Source organism: Gouania willdenowi, chromosome 16, assembly GCF_900634775.1.
Source record: "Gouania willdenowi chromosome 16, fGouWil2.1, whole genome shotgun sequence".
NCBI classification, from domain to species: domain Eukaryota; kingdom Metazoa; phylum Chordata; class Actinopteri; order Blenniiformes; family Gobiesocidae; genus Gouania; species Gouania willdenowi.
Window position 1 is genome coordinate 17098994 of NC_041059.1, and position 23126 is coordinate 17122119.

General features: G+C 37.7%; 1 protein-coding gene across 1 annotated transcript in view; it reads left to right on the plus strand.

Annotated features, from left to right (window-relative positions):
* Positions 1-1981: 1981 nt before the first annotated feature.
* Positions 1982-23126, plus strand: part of LOC114478099 (dynein heavy chain 11, axonemal) — a 42405-nt gene continuing 21260 nt past the window's right edge. The window contains 50 exon segments of the mRNA XM_028470929.1: positions 1982-2045; positions 2137-2376; positions 5262-5402; positions 5488-5681; positions 5760-5949; positions 6057-6156; positions 6314-6522; positions 6670-6891; positions 6980-7144; positions 7263-7379; positions 7459-7596; positions 7673-7827; positions 7931-8126; positions 8707-8811; positions 8948-9343; positions 9449-9781; positions 10070-10324; positions 10407-10576; positions 10652-10874; positions 11146-11262; positions 11398-11484; positions 11584-11742; positions 11963-12046; positions 12172-12330; positions 12430-12552; positions 12832-12954; positions 13234-13458; positions 13540-13631; positions 14392-14518; positions 14643-14795; positions 14873-15106; positions 15783-15914; positions 16293-16453; positions 16618-16774; positions 16865-17010; positions 17087-17203; positions 17287-17425; positions 17614-17706; positions 17799-17993; positions 18065-18142; positions 18227-18359; positions 18498-18625; positions 18888-19036; positions 19177-19327; positions 19431-19562; positions 20630-20803; positions 21469-21673; positions 22214-22379; positions 22574-22676; positions 22864-23103. Of these exon segments, the coding sequence (XP_028326730.1) occupies positions 2143-2376; positions 5262-5402; positions 5488-5681; positions 5760-5949; positions 6057-6156; positions 6314-6522; positions 6670-6891; positions 6980-7144; positions 7263-7379; positions 7459-7596; positions 7673-7827; positions 7931-8126; positions 8707-8811; positions 8948-9343; positions 9449-9781; positions 10070-10324; positions 10407-10576; positions 10652-10874; positions 11146-11262; positions 11398-11484; positions 11584-11742; positions 11963-12046; positions 12172-12330; positions 12430-12552; positions 12832-12954; positions 13234-13458; positions 13540-13631; positions 14392-14518; positions 14643-14795; positions 14873-15106; positions 15783-15914; positions 16293-16453; positions 16618-16774; positions 16865-17010; positions 17087-17203; positions 17287-17425; positions 17614-17706; positions 17799-17993; positions 18065-18142; positions 18227-18359; positions 18498-18625; positions 18888-19036; positions 19177-19327; positions 19431-19562; positions 20630-20803; positions 21469-21673; positions 22214-22379; positions 22574-22676; positions 22864-23103 (8025 nt within the window). The 5' untranslated portion in view covers positions 1982-2045; positions 2137-2142.

Below are 23126 nucleotides of genomic sequence, written 5' to 3' on the forward strand. Positions count from 1 at the left end.
ACTGCTCTTCACTGTGTTAACATCTGTGCTGATTTTCACAGTGAGATAAGTGTGAGGAATTCATCTGAAGCCATCTCCACCTTAACTGCCTGAATGCATTGCTTCCAACTTGTTATTAGCGCCATAGCAACAAGCTGGCAATCTGTTCCCTGTTGGTGGTCTCGTCATTGTTAGCGATGAAGTCCAAAATGGTACCCGCCAGCTGCAAATCGGAGGACTTTTTCTTCTTAGTTTTCTCTTCTTTCCAACACGCAGGTTAGTCAATAGAAAGTATTGATATGCAAAAAAAAAAAAAAAAATTCATTAAAGGTTTTATTTTTCTTTACATATTTCTCACCATAACTTCTGAAATTACCAAGTAATAGTAATTCCTCAACTAAAACTCAATCTCTGCCAAGACACCAAGTGAGCTGCTCTGAAGTGGGGGTGTAAAATCTCTTGTAAATAAATACCTGTGGAGGTGCCAAGACAACACACACACACACACACACACGCAAACACACACACACACACACACACACACACACATAAAGAGCGTCCTACACATTCCTCTTTCTCAGTCAAACAAAGAATTGTAGTCCTGCTGCAAATCCTTCGGCCCTTGACATCTGGCTAACTAGCAACCGGTAAAGGGCATGCACTTTAATATTTTCACGAGCTATACATTGGAGATGTAATGTCTCTTAAAGACTGCATCTATGAAGCCCAGGGGTCTGCAACATTTACTCTCATCCATTTTGCCTAATATCACCTGGATTAAAGTCTTTCCAGAGCCCGAAAAATACCTTCTCAATGGATACAATACAGTGTATAAAATTCTATACAGTTAACATAATATTGAATAATTTTATGAGGTAATGTAAAAAAAAAATAACTTGAATTTGATAACACATGATCATGTTGGTCAACACATGCTAATTGCTACATATCAAGACTGCGTATCAAACCGGCATGTTGGCAATTAAATTAATCTTTCCCCACACAAATAAAATCCCTTATTTCTTCCAGAATAGTCTTTTTGTTAGTTTAATTATCTTACAAGGGATTTAAAACTTCAGGTTAGCCACAGGTGCAAGGAAAGTTGATGGTCTGTAGATGTTGCAGGAGTTGAGGTAGGAAGGTGGCAGAGTTATTGCACAATGTGATTTAACCAGTTAACCAATTGTTTTATCATAATTTTATTTGAAGTTAATGTCATTAATCATCAATACCCTCTGTAAGAAATAACAATTTTTTTTTTTTTAAAGCCACAGGGAGCCATTGCAAGAGTCAAAGAGCCAAATGAGGCCCCAGAGCCGGAGGTTGCAGACCCCTCATCTAGCCTCCTGTTACTTGTATTTATAAATCATTTTCTATTAAAACAGCCTATGTCAGAACCACATACAGTAACACATACAGCAGTATGTATACAAAAAGGGAGAGAGAAAAGACTACCAGTAATGATGCACAGCTGCACATAGGAATTTGTCACTGTATGGAAGTTTTTCAACAAGAAAATATATTATAAGATATGCAGAAACAATAGCTTACTGTTCAGAATGAAATACTAATTTTTGATTTGACAGAAAGATCGCTTAAATGAAAGTGTAATAATTCCAGCAAATTATTTTTGTCTTCTTTTTTTTTTTGAAATATATAGTAAGGTTAACATTTATTAAATGAAAGTGCTTCATAAAATTAATTTGTAGCACACAATTTGGTGTTATAATTCATGTTTTTTTTTGGTTTTTTTTACCATTTTACCAGTACCTCCACAACTACTGCACTGACCATATATTAGCTTCTCTGTGTTTAGTTAGCTTAATGCTGCCCACGTGTGTGTTTGCACCTGTTAGCCACTAAAGTAGAGATGCTATGGTGACCTTCAAGCCTTACATGAAATAAACTAATGACATTTTTCTAAAACAACTCGTTTCACTAGACACACTGTGAGTCTTAGGGACCACTAACCTTTCTGCAGTGATTGAATAGGGTGTCCGTTGCTAAGCAACACAATGCTGACCGCCCCCTCAAGTGCACAGCTCCGAGCAGACGGGTTCAAGAAAGTAAACAAAAGCTAATAGTTATTAGACTTCCTACGGATAGACACCGGGGCCTCCGCTAAACGTTTATCTTGTTTTCTTTCCGTTTGAAAAGAAGTGAATGCGTCATGGTGCAGCCATGTCCGACGACGAAAGCGAGCCCTCGTTCCTGGAGGACGTGAGAGTAAAGTTAGTGGAGGACAAAGTGTGTGATCTGCTGCAGCTGAGCCGTCAGACATGGCAGAAGAACGCTGTCAACGAGCAGTTTCAAACACATCTGAAAGAGTTCCTGGAAAAAGTGTCTGTCATCTATTTCTCTGTGTCGCAAAAGGGTGATATAGTTGTTTCTACTGAGGTATGTATCCCCAACATTATTCATATGCTCAGGGGAAATGGCCAATCTGCTTAATAAGGCCTACACTAAGTTTACTGAAGTGTTCTCCATGATGCCAAAGTCTCAGTTTACCACAGCTGCATTACATGTGTATGTAGTAACAATACTCAAGGCTTTGCTGGTTTAATGCAGAAGTTCTCAATCTGGGGTCGGAGAACCCCCAGGGGTCCTCGAGCTGTAGCTCAAGCCCCCTAATTTACATATAAACAAAAGTCAACAACTACAGTATGGAGGTCCAATGCATCAATAACATAAAAAAAACTTTACATGCAGTATATTATGAGGTGCTGATTGTAAAGTTGCGCATGCTTAAATAAACAACTTTTTTTTGCATCATTTAGCAACAAACCACATTTAAAAAATGTATGTGAAATGTTTTTTTTTATATTACTTTTGACCAGATATACAGCAATATTTGTAAAATTTGTGATTTTTTTCTCGTGAGAATATATTGTCAATGTTAAATCTAAATGTTAAATCTAAATATTATAAATGCAAAATGTTAAATCTAAATGTGAAATTTAAATCTTAAATGTTAAATATAAATGTCACGGGTGAAACTAAATATTTAGCTTGGTTGCTGTTTATTTTAGCATGTGCAACTTTACAATCAGCACCCCATAGTATATTGATATTGACATGACACATCACTGTATCACTGTGATGTGCGATGGCTCTCTCAATGGCTTTAAAATCATGCAAAAACAGTACTTCAAATTTTTTTTAAATAAATGTGCACATATTTTGGTAATTGATATTACCTTAACTCACTCAGTGCCATTGACGAGATAACTCGTCATTTCAAATCCAAATGCTCAGTGCCATTGACGAGATAACTCGTCATTTGCGTTTTTTCACGGGGATTACTAGAAAACACCCTGGCAGAGGTCCCTCATCAATATCTAAGCTGTGGGGTGTTGTAGTGACCAACTGTGCCCTGAAGATGGCAGCAGTGCACCTTTAGATGAGAGATTAGCCACTGATGCTACCATTAGCTGGGGAGGAGAAGCAGGAACGAGGGAGATTATGGCGCTACAGAGTGATATTGTGACGTATCCAGCAGCTCACAGCTCCATATACTAACACAGGACATGTGTGGACCTGAGTGGATTATTGATAATGTTGTGATCGTGAGATAAAACCATCAACTAACCGGGCTAAATGGGTCATCGGTGCGTGCCGGGAGGAGGGGTGGGGGGGTACAGAATACCCCCAGCCTGTGAGCCAGATAGCAAAATAATAGGTGACATGTAGGAGGTAGCATGGATGATCTCTTTGGATGAGAGATCATCCATGCTCAGCAGAGCTCAGAGGGAGAGAGAAAAGGCGTTTATGAGACAGAAAATGGCGCTAAGTACGAGAGTTGAGTCTTCCCAGCAGCGCACACTCAACCAGAGCATGTGTGGAACTCATGGATAATGTGGCGATGGTGAGATAAAACAATAAAAAAAAGAGGCAAGCAGTGACACTCTGCATGTCCGGGAGGAGGAGGAAGTTGCGTGTGTGCAGACTAACGGGAGAAAAAATTGGAGGAACGCCAAAATACAGTAAGAAATCCATTCAACTCTGACATAGATAGCACAATAATAATAATTTTGCCATCAAAAGCCCGGTCTCAGTGTTTTTTTTTTTTTTGTTTTGTTTTATATAAGGAAACAATGTTCAGATGTTAGAGTTGTCACTAAAGCAAAAAAAAAAAATAGCTTTAAAGTCACTGACGGGTTTTTTTTTTTTACAAAAAGGCTTTTTTCTTAGCTTTTTGCTCTGAAACTGAAGATTTGTGTAAAACTTGCTCTATTCAACAGCTGATTACAAAAGAACGAAACGAGCCAGAAACAATTTTTTTGATGAAAGTAGAGGTTTCAATCTTTCAGAATCTGGTGTCATAGTAGAATATATTCTGTGGGTCTTTAAAATCAGTCAAAATGCTCAAAAACGGCTGGCACTGGGGGTAGAAATTCTGAAAATGGCTGGCACTGAATGAGTTAATACCCATATTATGTTAAATACAAGACTAGTACATGTATGTACTCTTTAAGTAATTTCAAGATCTTAAATATTTAAGCTGAAATGTTCAAAGAATAGGTAATTCATACAGAATTCAGGGCTACAAATGGCAGCGAATTGTGTTTAATTGACAGGATTATTAGGGGGATCATTTAAAAATGTTCTCATTTGTAAGGGGTCCCTGGATCTAAAACGTTGAAGAACCTCTGGTGGTTTAATGATGCCTTTTTAATCCTGGTTAAGGTGTGTTTTGTGTGTTAATGCAAATTTGTAATACAGAATTCATACTTAGTCTAAATAATGATTCCTCTAAACAGGGAATATACATGTATTATGGTTTACTGTTGTCAGATAAAACCTATTCTATTGCACTGAAACTTGGTTTTAGTGAGTGTTTGTTTGAAATAATGTTGCCTATCTATATTCCATCTCAAACTACTGTAATCTGACCATTCTCATTCAGTCAAGGCATTTTTGTACAGAGATCTGCCACTGAAGGGATGTTTTCCCATTTTCTCACTGTTGTGTTGTCTGAATAGTATACACACCTTTGAGGTAGTTGTGCATAAATATCCCAGTTATTGTGTCACTTCCGAAATAGAAAGACCAGCCAAGAGCATCACATTACGTCATATTTTCTCCATCTTATAAGGTAGCAGTCATCTGATTCTTTATGTATGTCTGCAAACATTCAGTTGTCATCATACCATTTGTGGCTGATTAAATCTTTCTAACTGTACTTACTTAAACAGTAAGTTAAAAAATAACGGACTGCGTCAGAAATACAGTATTTTATAGTCCAACGTGTCATAAAATTTCATTATCTATTGAAAATGCAGGCATCACCCACAGCCAAAAGGCAAATCTACATACTAAAGAAGAAATGTGGGCCCATAACTTGTGAAAACTACAGGAAACCTCTGCTTTTTGGCCTCCTATCCCCAACACTACTTCTGCAGCTGTTCTGCACAATTGAGCAGGTGGATTTTCTAACTAATTTTGCATATATGTTTACAACTTAAAAAAGATATAATTTTCTGACAACATCCATGTTTTTTTCTTAAGGTATGTTCTCCACTATTGTCAAACAACAAGAACCATCAGATGTGGCCAAATCTGATGTCTGCAGACATCATTTTCCACGTTGAACGCTTGTGCAATAACACGTCGGCTTTGCGAGGAAATGCATTTGGAAAAATCGTCCTTCCTCTGCCAGCGTCTGCAGATTTGATGGAAAAATCATACAGTGCTTTAAAGTTGTATGAAAACTCATGTTCTTTGGTCTTTATTGTTGTGTATAAGTTAAAGTTATTTTATCAGATTTTTCATCTACTCAGGTATGAAAACTATGACAGGGCATTTGCCCATGTCTTAGAAAGCCTTGTCATCAACTGGACCAATCTCATCCATAAAGTTTTGAAGGAAGATCCATCAGAAATGGTTTTGACAAACTGTAATCTGTTGCCAAATGCTGAGCTGAAGTTTTGGGCTTCTAGAAAGACCAATATTGAGAGCATTTATCATCAGGTACATCCCATCTTTGTTTTGATCTTTCAAAAGTATTTCATTTACTGTTGCTTTCTACTTTACTAAACTTTTGTAAATAAAAAAAAAAATGGAATTTGTTCTTGTAGCTCCAAGGTCCGGTTGTTCAAATGATGACTGAGGTGTTGGAAATGATGGATAGCAGCTATCATCCAACACTTAAGAGTCTAATTGGAAATGTGTCTAACGGTAAGAGTGGTTTGATTCTCTCCATTTTTGTATCTTACACACTGACAATATCACAACTATACAATCATCAAAACATTTATTTCCTAAATTATTTATGAAGTTATGGATTGATGTATTAATTTGCTGTTTTCAAATATTTTATTTTGTTTGTCATAAGCCCTTCAAGAAGCACAAGACATTGATCTTCACCTGAAGCCTTTACGTGCACAGCTGGATCGAATGCAAAAAGATTTTCTCTCTCTAGAAACAAACATGCCTACACTTTTCGACATTCTCTTCTTCATATGGACAAACTGTCGATCCTATCAAAGGCCTGCACGCATCCTGGTGCTTCTACAGGAACTCTGCAATCTGATCATTGAACAGGTAACACTTCTCATCCTATACAAACATCTTAATAGATTATAAACAGAAACAGTTCTCATCACTAACTTTAATACATAATTTCTTATCAATATTTCTAACTATCTGTTTCAGTCTCCAAGCATTATTCTTAGTATCTTTATTCCATAGGCTTTGGTATACCTTTCTGATGATCTGCTGCTTAGAGAGGACCCAGAGGAAAGTCAACAAATGGTGAATAGAGTAATACAGATTTTCAGCTCTTTCAGAAGTAATTACCAAATTCAAAGGGAGAAGTTGGCAAGCCAAGCTAATCATGCTCCCTGGGACTTCCCTGTAACTATTTTTCTTTCACGTTTCAACCAATTCTTCAGTCGAATACAACTGCTGGAGGTGAGATCAGTGTGTGATGTACTTTCTTTGAAGTATCACGCAATGGTTTGCTTTTGTGTTTCATAATCTTTTTTTTTTTACTTTGCAGGATTTCTTTGAACTCACACTGGACTTTAACAGGATGGAAAAGCTTGAATTTGGTGGAATGAAAGGGAAAGTTTACAGCAAACTGGCATTTGAGATTCACGAAGAGTTCACGACACACTGCCAAGCGTTAAAGAACAAACACAGTCCGCTTGACCTCAACTCTCAGGTGAAAAGTGTTTTATTTTACATCATTAAAAGATGAAATTTCTATACATATACAGTAATAGAGCTATAACAGTATTTGTGTCAATCTTTAATGATGATGATATTGTCTTCGCTGTTAGGGTTTTGAAGCGGATTACCAAGATTTTAAGAAGAAGATTGTGGACCTTGAAAGCCGCCTGGCCAACCTTCTCTGTTTGGTTTTTAAAGATTGCACAGGACTCGAATCTGCTTTGAAAGTAGGCTGGACTAAATCATTGTTTGTTTATTAAGTTTCATTCCTAAAAAGTACATGACATATTTATTGATGGCCTTTAGATGTTAATCACAATTGGACGCTTTCTGGAAAAAGGACATATCAGACAGATATTCAGTCCAAACTTCTCTCTGCTCCGCAAACTTTTTAATGAAGAGTTGGAAAATTGTAAAAGTCTGTTTAAATCACAAATGGATCAGGTAAAGAGGAAGCAATCACGATGCATTCAATTCCCAATTTCAAACTTGGAGTAATACATTTAAAATGTCTTCACAGCGTCAGTGTGGTGTGATGAAGAATATGACCCACACCTCTGGAGCTTTGAAATGGGCAAAAATGCTGCAAGATCGCCTTCAAAAATCATGGGAAAAAATCAGATTGCTGTTTGACATGTCAGTAAACGCAGAAGCAAGGAATATACAGAAAAAAGAGTTAAAGATACATATTTCTATCAATAATTCACATTTTATATTCAAACTATATTGTTTTAATGATGTCCAAATAAATTGTAATCACTGCCATGACATTTTTTAGGTCTTTAAAAGATGTAGAGATTGTGAACGAATACCACAAGTACAAGGAGATGATGAGTCTTCTGGACCAATTTGAGAAAGACATTTACTCCGACTGGTACAATGGTTTGGAGCACACATGTGTGTTTAACCTGAACCAACCCCTTCTATACAGAGATGCAACATCTGGCCTCATCTCAGTCAATTTTAATCCAAAAGTAAGTGATTTACATTTTTAAAGCATAAAAAAACAGTGTTGATATTTCAAAACTTTGAGTTTCAAAACTTATTGAGTGAGTCGTGGATAGAAATTATGGACAAGCTAGAGCTTCAGTACCTCACATTTAAGTTGCCATTACTTTTTTAACTGATGATTTTTCAACACAGAAATGTGCTCGTGCGAGATATAAATAGCTTCTAATGATGCAAATCGAAATGCAGCTATTATTGGAGAGGTAGAGCAGGTCATCCAATACCTGGAGGGCTTGGCTTGATGCATTTCCCACATTGTGTAGAAAAAAACCCGTGAATAAATTTAATAAAATTGTTGTTGGTCGGAAGGGAGTAAATGGGTTCTGTCATACTGGACCAGGGCAGTTACCTTCAACAGTATGACTGGGTGTGAATAACTAATGGTCTCTCTTTTACAACACAATATAATAACATTGCTATTATGATTAAACGGTGTCTGACTAATTATGTTCTAACTATATTTTACTCTCTTCATTATGGTTTCTCTTAAATGAACAAATATTGTTTATATATTAGAGTGCTATTGTAAATTTCCTTCCCTCACAGCTTGCTGAGGTCTTAAAAGATGTAAAGTACATTCAAACACTCGGTCACATCAGCATTCCTGATGCTGCACTGGCTGTTTTGGACAAGCGTGAAATATTCGCTAAGGTAAGAAGCATTCTTTTTACTTAAATAACTAACTTAAAATTTTAATCTACCCACTGATTACAACTGAAAACAATTTTGTATTTAACCATTCTTCAATATAGGTTTAAATATTTTTCTTCATGTGTTTTTTTTACAGTATATGAGCTCTCTGCAGCTGGTGGTACAGTGGTATAACAACTTAAAGCAGACAATTTTAGAAGTGGAAATTTCTCTCATTCGAAGTGAGCTGGAGTGCGTCAATCTGCAGTTGACAAGAGCTGAAACCAGCCTCACATGGCAGGACCAAAACTGCTGGGACTTTATCATCAACATCAAAGAACTCGTACAAGACATTGTACGTCGAGTAAATAGAGCAAAAGAAAACTGTGTAACCATACAAACAGTGATGAAAGGCTGGAGCAAACAGGCTATGTTCTCCAGAAAGGACAACAAGAAAGCCTCGCTCATTCAGCTCGAAGACAGTGGAGACCTTGTAAAGCAGAGGTACAGCTCCATGACAAAGAATGGAGACCATATACAGGAACTGGTGCAGGTACGTATAGTTAGTCTGTAAACAATGGTCAATTGTTATAATGTTATAATGTTTTAACAATTGCATTTTGGATGTGTACAAAACATTACCAATCTGAAATTTCAGGAGAACATGGCCCTTTTCCACGCGAGCCCTGATTCAAAAGAATGGCTGTCTTACCTGGAATACGTGGATGAGATGGTGGTGGAGGGGCTTTTCCACTCCATCAGTCACTCTCTTCAGTTTTTTGTAATCAACATGAATTCATCGTCCAACCAGGCACCGCTGTTTGAGGCTCAGATGATACTGAGGAGCTCAGGGATCCACTTTTGTCCTTCAATGGAACGAGATGCTGGAGACAGTTTCTATGAACTGGTGGAGGAACTTGTTGGGGATATTTTCAAGACATCAGTGAATATCAGAAGAGTTGCTACTCATCTCAGAACAGAGAGCTATCAGGTAAGTTGTTCTTGTGTCACCCAGAGGGAGGTTCCAGGAAGAAACTACAAAATCTCAGTGAAAGTCACACTATCCCAATTAATGGGTTTTTCTTTTCTGCCTGATAGGTAGGCCATAAGCTATGATATTTAGCTGTCTGTCAGACTTGTATGTGTTAAAATGATCAATGCCATTGTTAATTTATGTTTAAGGAGCTGTTGCTTGTCATTGCTAGATGACTCTCTAATGTACTGCTTACAAAGGCCATTAGAAGTTTGTTTTCCACAAATAACAAATAATATCTTGCAGGATGTGATAAATAACATGGGAGATTTACTGAGCCTAAGACAAGAAATAATGGAACGAGTGGAAAACATACTGAAGAAAGCTATACATTACCAAGAGAAGTTTGAGTGCTACGCCCATCTTTGGCAAGACGACAGGGCTGAATTTCTTAACCAATTTCTTTTGTACGGACGCGTGCTTACAGCGGAGGAAAAGGAAGCTTATTGTACAGGTAGTCTTCCTTTGACACCTCCAATGATTGAAAACTTCCAGGCAAAGGTGAGAAGTTTTTTGAACTTCTAAAGCTTGCTGAAATATTGGATTTTCTGAGAAAAAATGTTGTCATTTTGTTTTCCTACAGATTGATTACTATGAGAATCTGTATGCTGAAATTTCCCAGCTTGAAGACCACAAGGTTTTTGATGGATGGTTTCGGGTGGACATAAGGTTGTTTAAAGTCAGCCTTCTCAACACAGTGAAAAAATGGAGCTGGCTTTTTAAAGAGCACCTCTTGACATTTGTCACTAACAGGTAAATTGTACATTTTTGATTTGTGTACTAGAACAAGCCAATGTTCTCTACATCTTTCTAATCTTTCTTTTGTAGCCTTGATGAGCTGCAGATGTTTATCCAAGCCACTGTTGAAGGGCTAAGACAGCCACTGGATAAGGGGGATTATCGTCACTTGGTGGAAGTCATGGGTCACCTGTTGGCTATCAGAGATAGACAAAAAGTTACAGACAACATGTTTGAGCCTCTGAGAGAAACAATAAGTCTGCTTGAAAGATATGATGTTCCCATCCCAGAAAACTTCTACTTCCAAATGGAGGTAACATGATCATATTGCCACTTTCAACAACTAAATCAGTAGAATAAACAACAAGGATCGCTAGAGGTTTTGTGCAAGCAATGTAGCCTCACAGCAGAAAGACAGTTGGCTTCCATCTTGGTCTTTTTGTGTGGATTTTGCATTTTGAATGTGCATCAGTGTTGAGAAAACTACGATTGTCTCAAGCAATAAACGCTAAACAGGTTAAGTTGGTATAGTATTTAACCAGCTGTCACAATGTCTACACTTTACAATTTGATTATCTTTTTAGCAACTCCCTGAAAAATGGAATGATGCCAAAAAAAAGGCCTTGAAAGTGAGGCATGACGTGGCCCCACTGCAGAATGCGGAGGTGTTGATTTTACGAAGACGATGCACAGAGTTTGCGGTGAGAAATTAGCTTTAGTAGGAATTAATGATTGGAAAACCTAATATAATATTCTGATGGTGTCTATTTTTTGTTGTTGTAAATATACATTTTCTATCAGTACTTTTTACGTAAGGTATTACTTATGTTTTTTAGGTAAAACAAGCCAAATTCAGAGAGGCATTCAAAGCTACAGCACCCTTCACTTTCAATGCGAAAAACCCCTACAACAGTCTGGAAAATGTAAAACACTATACATTCTACGATTAGTCTTATCAAATTTAATCTTTTGCTAAGAAGCACATGTAAGGTTACAATTTCTTTTCCCCTTCTTTTTTGCAGTCTGAAACAGCAGTTAAGAAAATGGAGAAAGAAGTAGCAGAGTTGCAAGAGTCTACCAATTTATTTGATGTCAGTATTCCAGATTACAGAGACATCAAGCAATGCAGACTAGAAATCATCATCCTCAAAGAATTGTGGGACATTGTTGTGTTTGTGCAGGTAAAATGTTCCCCTCTGTTATTGTTAATGAGTGGGATGTTATCAGATTTGGGGTAAATTTAATTTCTTGACAACAATACTCAAAAGTCGGTATGTAATTTAGCCTCCCAGACCATTCTGGTATGCGATTATTAGAACATTCTGTGGTCTTACTGTGCCATTTGGCAATTAATCCCCTCAGCACATATGACCCCTGTTTTTTTTTTTTTTATAAATGCAGAGCAATGTAGAACACTGGGCAATGAACAAATGGAGAAATATACATTTAGAAGAGATGGATACAGAGCTGAGAAAGTTCACAAAGGTAAATGAACTAATGGTGCCAACTCACAACAGTTTTCTCTACCCCTTCCTTGCTCTCATGAACTATTGCTGTTTGTAACAAATGCTCAATAAATAATTATATCAAGCTACCTTCCATTCGTGTAGGACATACAGAGGCTTGACAAAGAAGCCCGCATGTGGGATGTGTATATTGGATTGGACCTTTATATAAAAAACTTGATTACGTCTTTGCGAGTTGTGAATCAACTGCAAGACCTTGCCGTGCGAGAGCGACACTGGGTGCAGTTAATCAGAACAACACAGGTGCTCACAAACTTTCAAAGTGTATTAATATTGACCTTTGTATTCCATTAAATAATATTCATTCTGCATTTTGTACGATGGTTATTATTTCTTTGATAGATGGATGTTGCTGTTACAAACAGCACGACTTTGGAAGACCTCCTTGCACTGCAGCTCCATTTGTATGAAGCAGAAGTTTGCAGCATTGTAGACAAAGCAGTCAAAGAAATGGCCATTGAGAAGGTTTATCCTCACTTATATTCAGACTTTAATTTCAAGTTTGAATTAAAATGTATGGAATTCCATATTGCCTTAACCTATAGTTACTATTACAATAAGATAAATGTTCAAGATTGACTAACAATTTAAAGAAAGATAATTATAATTTTTAATCAACATGCTTCAATGAGTACAGTATTACACTGTAGTTTACTCTGGTAGTCACTGTGCTTTTCCATGAACGATTGTGGTTGTACGAATAGTAGCCATTATTATTATAATTAAAAGTTGTTCCGTTTTTAGATTGTCACAGAAATAAGTCAAACATGGGCATCAATGGAGCTCTCCTATGAACATCGATTCCAAAACTCTGTGCCTCTGCTTAAATTTGACGAGGAGCTTATTGAAACTCTGGAGGATCACCAGGTAAGCATTTTAAAACAGTGAATAAAGATGAGAATGCAAAAAAAAAAAAGCAGTTTCTGCATATGACAACACAGCAAAGAGTAAAAGACTGTCTTTAAGTCTGATTGAACGCTTGGTGGAACATTGGGCATTGCTGCACCATAGTCTTAAACATGCATAACATGTCCAACCTCTTTTTTGTGTTTGCAATCAAAAAATCTGCAGCAATTTCACATTCAGCCAGATGTTTTTTTTTTATTTTAAGTTTTGGCCTATTGTTTTTGTCTCCTAATTCTCAAGGTTCAACTCCAGACTGTTTTTCAGAGCCGACATGTAGATCACTTCCAGTTTCAGGTAGAGGAGCTACAAAAACAGCTGATGGTGGCTGACTCTGTGCTAATGGTTTGGATGGAAGTGCAGAGGACATGGTCCTACCTTGAAAGCATCTTCAAAGGTTGTGAGGATATTTGCCAGCAGCTTCCTGCAGACACACGCAGATTCCAAGCAGTAGATGCTGAATTTAAGGTCAGTACTTTTATGCCGATTGTCCAACAAAGCCGTCTTTTGTTCTCATCACATATATAATATGAACTTTTGTAATTTTAGGAGTTGATGTTGGAAAGTATCAAAACTAAAAATGTTGTTGAGGCCACCAACAAATCCCATCTATTTGAGAAGTTGGGGGATCTACAAAAGAGGTTTGTGGTTCCATCTATTATTTTTCTAAGGCAGCATGATCCTGTAGTGGTTGGCACTTCTCCCAGCAAGTAGGCCCTGGGTGCTGGGTTTGATACCTTGGCGAAGCGCCTGGAACCTTTATTGTGAAGTTTGCATGGTTCTCTAGCTTTCTCCCACTGTCTGGAAATATGTACATTAAGTTAAATGGAGTGTCTAATCTGCCTGTAACCGAATTGGTGTGTAAGTGTGATTGTCTTTTTCTATGCGTTGCCCCTGAGTCAGACTGGGTACCTGTCCACGGTGTATCCCGCCTATGTGAGCTGACATAGGTCAGAACCCAACATGAATGCATGTCCATTTGTCACTGGCAAGTTTTATTTTGGCAAGCTGCTATTGCTATTAACTTGGCAGACACAGTCCAAAGAAAATGTACTTATTATAGCTCAGCCAGGGCAGAGAGAAGAGTTTCTGCCGATAGAGTTGTGGTGAGTGTGCCAACATATAAATTAAATTAAATTAAAAAAATATATAAGCTTTGGGGGTTTTTGATGGTAAAACCAACACATTTTCTTGGTGAGCTTCCGAGTCAAAAAGTATCAAACAGTAACTCATAAACATGAGTTTTACTTACTGATAACTGAATGGTTAGCCATTTTTATCAGTAATGTATGGTTCGGTTTTCAAAACAAAATGTTGACTTGCAATATGGCAAGTAGATCGGATGCACAGAAGATGAGAAGGAGTTTGCTTACTTGTTATGCTCTGTTGTCCTTTGAGCAGGTTGGCTTTATGTGAAAAAGCACTCGCTGAATATCTGGAGACAAAGAGACTTTCCTTTCCACGATTCTATTTCATTTCATCTGCAGACTTGTTGGATATCCTGTCTAAAGGGAACCGTCCCATGGAGGTGTGTGTGTTTCATTTACCAACCAATTTTGTTTTCTAACGTTCTTATTACTTTACATTGTTATGACATTAGCCTTGAGACTTAATTAAAAATCACAACTTATTAATTTTTTTTACTTTTACAGGTCACTGTCCATCTCTCAAAAATATTTGACAGCCTGTCGGATCTTGAGTTCATCAAAAGCGATCATTTGGGTGTTCCCACACAAGCTGTGGGCATGTACAGCAAAGAGAGGGAATATGTCCCATTCCCTGCTCTGTGTGACTGCATTGGGCCAGTAAGGTTATTTTTGATGCAATGAATAAGGTGATGATAATTACCATTTTTCATTAAATAGGTAAATCTCTACTTTAGGTGGAGGAATGGCTTACTGGCATTGAGGAGAATATGAAAGAGTGTGTCAGGGCTCACCTGAATGAAGCTGTGTCGGCTTATGAGGACAAACCCAGAGAACAGTGGATACTTGACTTTCCTGCTCAAGTTGCTCTTACGGGATCTCAGATCTGGTGGAGCAATGATGTGGAGCTTGTGTTTAAAAGACTAGAGGAAGGATTTGAATCTGCTCTAAAAGACTACAACAAGAAACAGGTGAATGGTATTTTTCATTCGGCCTATAGCATCAAAAGTTTGAATCGGTATACGTTTTCAATTCCAGTCATTGTCTGTCATGTATAGACCCTCATGGGTTTATAAGACATCAGAGATACAATTGGATATGTTTTATATCTTTCAAAATGTATGTTATCAGTCTGCTGCATTAAAAGTAACACACTGTTATTATGATAGTATAGTAGTCTCAAAACATTCATGATGCACATGGGATATATATCTATAAAGTACTTTTCACATTTCTAATAATGATAGCAAATTTACATCAACATCAGTGGCACCTGTGCTGGGGTTGGAGAGCCTCATTGTTCACATTGTTGCATTATTGGTGTTGTCAGTTTCATCAGCACTATTAAAGGTTAGCATGTCCTTGGCTGGTGTTTGAATAATCTCTCTCTCTCCCCTCGACCCACTGCACAGCTCTGATTGGATCTGCTGTCATAAGCGACAAGAGACAGATGACACACACTGATGTCTCAGTCAAAACAAAACCACAGGAGAATTCTTTTGACTCCCATTAAAGTGTACAAGGTTCACATTTATGTGCTGCCAATCAGTTTTATGTTTGAATTCAATCGGGCAGTCATCTCTTAACGTTTATCGACTTTATCCTATATTGCATTGAATGTTTTATTTAGTCTTGTGATGCCGACAGATTTCCCAACTCAACCAGTTAATTGGCATGCTGCTTGGAGATCTGAGTCCAGGTGATCGACAGAAGATCATGACCATATGCACAATTGATGTTCATGCAAGAGACATCGTTACCGGTCTCATCACTCAAAAGGTTGGGATTATTTTTTTTTTTTACGTTTAAAAATTATTAATAGAATATATTTTAGATAGATATTTTCTACACAACATATCAAGGGTGAAATCCATGTCAAAGTTCAATACTTTACTCCTGTACTTTGATGTCTTCAAGAAAATGACTTGACCAAAATTTTAAATCCCTATTTGTGGCAGGATAGTATCATTCTAAAAATAAGTAAATTCTAAATGACTTGCTCTTGCATTAGATGTCTATAGATACAAAGTCGAAATGTATACTTTATGGTACAAATAATAATCAATAACATAAAATGTTGGTATGGGACTTGGCATTACAATTTATTTTAATGACTTCAAGTCAAAAAAAATTGATAGCAGAACTGTGTTTTCTCAGGTCACCTCCTCCCAAGCTTTCAGTTGGATCTCTCAGCTCCGACATTCCTGGAACGAGCAGCTTCACCACTGCTTTGTAAACATTTGTGATGCTCAGTTTCAATATTCTTATGAGTATCTTGGTAATACATCCCGTCTTGTCATCACCCCATTAACAGACCGGTAATTCAGCTCTATCAATATGAACTTCAACCACAACTTCATTTATATAATGAATATTCAATATAATATAAAGTATATTATATTGAATATGAACATATACAGTAATAGTAAAAGTTTTTTTTCTAAATGGATCTGTGTTTTTCTTCTAATATTGCCAAGTGCAGATGTTACATTACCTTGACTCAGTCACTCCACCTGACCATGAGTGGGGCTCCAGCAGGACCTGCTGGAACTGGAAAGACTGAGACCACTAAAGACCTCGGCAGGGCAATGGGTGTAATGGTGTATATTTTTAATTGTTCTGAGCAGATGGATTACAAGGTATGCATTTCAACAGTGTTTACTTTTCATTGGTTTGCTTATGTTCTTTCATGCCATACTTGATCAAGTTTTATTGTTGTATTTATGAAGTCGATTGGGAACATCTATAAAGGCCTGGCCCAGACTGGAGCATGGGGCTGCTTTGATGAGTTCAACCGCATCCCAGTGGATGTGCTTTCAGTTGTAGCATTGCAAGTCAAAGCCATTCAAGATGCTCTTCGCTCCAAAAAGAAACGGTGAGTAGTTGGAGTTAATCCTTGAACTTTTCTATTTATGGTTTACTATAAATTGAGTTTGTGGGTCATCTCATAGGTTCTTGTTCCTCGATGACGACATTGTTCTGAAAAATTCTGTGGGAATTTTCATCACTATGAACCCTGGTTATGCTGGTCGAACAGAGCTACCAGAAAACCTAAAAGCCCTTTTCAGGTTTGAATACGTTTCAATATTTATTTAAAATGCACTTTACCTTGGCAAGTAGTTTATTGTCCCTGTCCTATGACATAATGTAGGCCCTGTGCGATGGTGGTGCCTGACACTGGGCTTATTTGTGAGATAATGTTGGTATCAGAGGGCTTTCGTGGTGCTAAGCCGTTAGCCAGGAAGTTTATCACTCTCTACACGCTTTGCAAAGAACTTCTCTCCAAACAGGTAAGCGGACCTCTATAAGTAACATTTGTATAATGTGTAATCACGCAATGAGAAAATATATTTTTTAGCTTTATTTATGTTGTTCAGTGGGTCATGACTCATGTACGTATTCAATAGCTTGTATTGACATCACATTGTATTGTTTATGGATCAATTTGGATGTACATCTTCTCTCCCTGGCATAAAAGGATCACTATGACTGGGGCCTGCGCGCTGTCAAATCAGTTCTGGTTCTGGCAGGAACACTAAAAAGAAGAAATAAAGAACGGCCTGAGGATCAGGTGACCTCATGGGCCTATGTTGAAACATAGCAAGGGTCCAAGGGTTGCAACGATTTCTATCATACTGATAAGATTTTGATTTTAACATTTAGGTGCTGATGCGTGCACTTCGAGATTTTAACATGTCCAAAATAGTGACCGAGGATGTGGCCATTTTCCTCGGACTGCTGGGAGACCTTTTTCCTGGGCTGGAGGTGGAGAGAGAGAGAGACTGTGAATTTGAAAGGAACATTCGAACTGCAACCATGGAACTTCAACTTCAGCCTGAGGAAACATTTATTCTGAAGGTTTGTTAAAAAAAAAGGTTGAAAAAAAAAGATTGAAATGATCATGTTGGTATCATATTGTCTTTTATTAGTTGATGCAACTGGAAAAACTTATGGCTGTTCGTCACTCTGTTTTTGTTGTTGGAAATGCAGGGACTGGAAAAAGCCAGGTTGGATTTTGTTGTTATAAAAGTGGTGCATAACTTGATTTCAAATTGCAGATGTCAAACATCACGTGTTCACAAATTTTACAGATATTGAAGGTTCTCTTTAAAACCTATGTGAACATGAAGAAGAAGCCTGTGTGGAATGATCTCAACCCAAAGGCCATAGACAGAGATGAACTGTTTGGCTTTATTCATCCTGCAACTCGAGAATGGAAAGATGGTAATTAGATATGGAATTAAAAAAAAATGTTATTATATGTTAAATATTTGAATGACGAAATCCAATAAATTAAAATGCAATTATAGTAGTACTACTGTGTAAACAACAATGTCTTTGCTTGCATTTATTGATGTTAAGGTTTACTTTCATCACTGATGCGGGAGCAGGCGAACATCTCCCACCTTGGGCCTAAGTGGATTGTGTTGGATGGAGACATTGATCCAATGTGGATTGAATCACTCAACACTGTGATGGATGATAACAAGGTACCTCCCTCCTGGTAACCCATACACTATTGTACAACGTGTAGGAACCAGGGTGGTGTAGAGAGAAAACAATCCCCCCCTGCACGGTGATTGTGGTTTTATCTAGTCCTAGAGGGATTAATCCTGTTGATGTAATACTGTGTCTTTTAAAAATCACGTTAAGGAGTATTTTTAATAGTTTTTGTATTGTACAGATATTATTGATTATTATTTATTCAGGCTGGGAAATTTTTAAACGTAAAACTTGATCATATGTACTTAGGTTTTGACATTGGCCAGTAATGAACGAGTCCCGCTTACTCCCTCAATGAGGCTTGTGTTTGAAGTCAGTCACCTAAAGATGGCCACTCCTGCTACTGTTTCGAGAGCAGGAATCCTTTACGTGAACCACAACGATCTTGGCTGGAACCCGTAAGTAGCTGATAAACTCACTTGCTTTGTATTTACTTATAACTACCAAGTTAAATTCCCTGTGCTGTTTTAAAACTGTACTTGGCAAACAAAACTTTTCTGATTTGCGTTAAGTATTTTTTTTGTTTGTTTCTGCACAGGTATGTCACCAGTTGGATAGACAAACGAGAACGCCAGACAGAACGAGCCCACCTCACTATACTGTTTGAGAAATACGTTCCACGATGTATAGAACAGATCAAAAACCATTTTAAAACAATCACACCAATCATAGAAAACTCTATGGTGCAGGTGAGGTCTGCATGTGTTAGCATTTGAAGTCCATTGGTAGTGATTTTTCTAAAACGCAAAAGTCAGAAAACAATAACTTTATGATTGTTTTCTGCTCATTTAGACACTCTGCACTTTGCTCGACTGCCTTCTCACGCCAAAGAACATTCCTCATGAATCCCCTCGTGAGATCTACGAGACATTCTTTGTTTTTGCTTGCCTCTGGGCTTTTGGCGGGGCCTTATTTCAAGATCAGGTATTTCTGTTGCTCATTTTTAGGAAAGTTTGGAGGAAAATTAAGGTTTAAAATATTTTTTGGCAGGTTTTTAAAACTTTGCTCAGATCATATTATTGGAAGGCTTTAATTGAAAAAAGTGAATAATTGTTAGTTGTGATTTTTTTTTTTGTATTTTTTTCTTGATCACGGGAAATAATTTCACCAATTGTTATTAAATTATTTTAAACCACTGCTTAGAATTAGTGCAAGTATTTTAGATTTGAATAAACCTTTTGATATTTTATTTGGTAAGTTTTATACATAAAGCTGACATTAAGTCATTAGCATGAATAAGGTGTCATGAAGGCTGTCATTAAGTGTTCGCTAAATATGACACCTTTAGCTAAATGATGACGCCTTTGGAGCTATATTGGCATTTTTTGGGTGGAGGGATCTAGTGGGGTGAGGTTAAGGGTTAGAGTTAGGGTTAGGGGTTAGGATAACAAAGGGTAAAGGCTCCAACATACTCGGGCGGACACCCGCAACTCAGCGCGGAGAAAATGAAATGCTTAGCTCAGTTTTTACTACCGTGCTGACTTCTTCGCGTAATTGGTGTCAAACAAAACACTGCTCGACATTGTATCGACCCGCATTAAATGTAGCACTGACCTGTATTTCACCCGGCTGGTGAAACAGAGCAGGAGAGATGAACATACGCTTAGACGAGAGACTGGCAGATGAGCTACGACAGTAGCAACACGTCCCAGGAGTACAAAGACTACAGAGAATTGCTAAGAATCATGGGATATGTAGGATTTTAATGGAAACTACTACGCGGTGGTGCGCCTACGTATGTAAGCTCTGAGGAGAGCGGACAGTCCGTGCAGAGACGGTTATGCGCGGGATCCACCTGAGTGTGTTTCAGCCTTTAGGCTTAGGGTAACAAACAACACTTAATGACAGCCTTCATGACACCTTATACATGCTAATGACAGGTGTCATATCATAAAAACATCAGCCTTTCCGTATAAAACTTCAAGTAAAGTTTGACATTTATTTATAAGCAATGGTTGATTTGTCCTTGAACTTTCTGAATATCTGTTCAGCTCTATGATCACCGGGTCCTGTTCAGTCAGTGGTGGACCAAAGAAATGAAGACGGTGAAACTTCCAGCTCAAGGAACAGTATTTGACTACTATCTTGACAACAAAACCAGAAAGTTTCTGCCTTGGAGTGATGCTGTACCTTTGCTTGAAATGGAAACTTTCTCACCATTTCAGGTGAGACCATTTGCATATGATGCCAAATAATATGTTTAGTTAGACATAGGTCATATATTGAAAAACTGTGGAGAACCCCTTTAATAATCCTTGTAATAGTTGTGATTTGAGCCCGTGTGGTGGAAACAACTTTTCCAAGAAGTTTGACAATGAATGTGCTTCACAAACACAACAAGCAACCTTGGGAAAGAAAACAACCCAAAAATGAACAATACAGTCGTATTATAAATATATGTACGCCTGAGTGAACATAATAGGAGAAGGTAAAGTCACATCTTTGGGTTATGGCAGGAATGTTTAATGAATGATAGGCTTGCCACTGTGTCTGATTACCATCTAGCGGTCTTTGTAGCAGACTGTGTGGGGGTGAAGGCATGAGCAACAAGGCCTGAGCTATCACCCACGCTCCTTTGTCTTTCTTTATGCTCCTGCATACAGCTGTGCACGCTCCAAAGACTCTTGCTGAGCCATAATTAGTTGGGTTTTGTTCTGAGCAAACGATGCTATTATGACAGAGTATTTGTGGTGTTCCAGGGTAATACAAGAAATTATAAATCACATGCAATCCACTGAACACATGTCTGTCAATATATCACAATCAAAGAAAGCCATAATAACTATGTATGTTTCTGTGCTGTGTTCTCCTGCTGCTTTTATGATTGCAGCCTGTTCTGGTACACACAGCAGAGACTGTGCGTCTACGGTACTTCATGGACTTGTTGGTGGATAAAGGAAAGCCACTGATGCTTGTGGGGAATGCAGGAGTGGGAAAGACTGCGCTTGTCAAGGAGAAGTTAGACTCTCTACCAGACGGTTACTTGACCACAAAAGTACCGTTAAACTACTACACATCCTCCCTCATGTTGCAGGGTGAGAGTTTTTCTTAGTGTTAATTGATAAGGTTGGCATCATGTACTAGAGCACCATCTACTGGCATCAATAAGAGATGAAAGAAGATCTAAAGTTATTTATGACATTTGGTAAACCCTGCCAGACTCTTTTTTTTTCTTCAAAACAGCTTTTAATTGTTTATTGTGTGGATTTTTTAATGTAACTTTTGTAACTGTAAGGCTTTTTCTAGTATTCATAACACAAAAAGTATTGACCATTGTTTTTTTTGTTTGCACCATTATGATCAATTGATAAACTATTCCAATAAGGCTTTATCTCTTCAAAAAAAAACCTGCTGCCTTAACTCATCAACATTATTACAAAAATTGCAACATGACCTTTTATTTGAAAGCCTCAATTGATTTAATTTGCTGTGATGCAATTTTCTGTTCGGTATTTGAAATAATGAATAGGTAATCAATGTAATAGCCAATAGTAATTATTAATATTCAGTGAAAAGGCACATGCAGTTCTGATAGATGATGTTCTTGCAAATAAATTCAATTTCTTGTCTTGCAGGGATCTTAGAGAAACAGTTGGAGAAAAGAGCCGGAAGAAGCTACTCCCCTATCGGAAACAAAAGACTTATATACTTTATTGATGACATGAATATCCCAGCTGTTGACAGTTATGGGACAGTGCAACCACATACACTCATACGCCAGCACCTGGACTATAAGCACTGGTAAACAGAGTTTGCTGTTTGTTCAAAAATACTTTTAATAAAAAGAAAAAGGAGTAAATATTAGATAAGCCTTAACAAAGTGTTGTTAAAGGGCACGTTTGCGATTATAAATATATTTTATTGATCTGTCCCAGTACTTGGTGTCAAGCCAGTGTGTAGTGATCAGTAATTATTTATCATCTTGCCCTGTGCAGGTACGACAGGCAGAAACTGACTCTTAAAGAAATAAACAACACACAATATGTCGCTTGTATGAATCCAACTGCTGGAAGCTTCACCATCAACCCCAGATTGCAGGTAGGTTACTCGGAAAATAGCTTTTATTCTGTAACTATAGTACCATTAAAATAAATGAACCACATTGTAGAATTTTACCACTTTGGTAAATAAAACTACAACTTTTTGACTGGATTGTTGAATGTGAGCTGTTCCTTTGCAAGAATGTAATTTTCCCATATGAGATCATGCTTTTTTTTCTCTGCAGAGACATTTTTCAGTGTTTGCTGTGAACTTTCCTTCACCAGAGGCTCAGGCCTCAATCTTCAGTCAGATCATTTGTGGTCACCTGCAGCAGCATTGTTTCACTCCACTGGTTCAGAGGAGCGGCCCAGCAGTGGTGCAAGCCGCTATACGCCTCCATCACAAAATGGTCAACAACTTCTTTCCCAGCGCCATCAAGTTTCACTACACATTTAATCTACGAGACCTACTGAATGTTTTTCAGGTAGGGTTCCTTCAATTTAAACT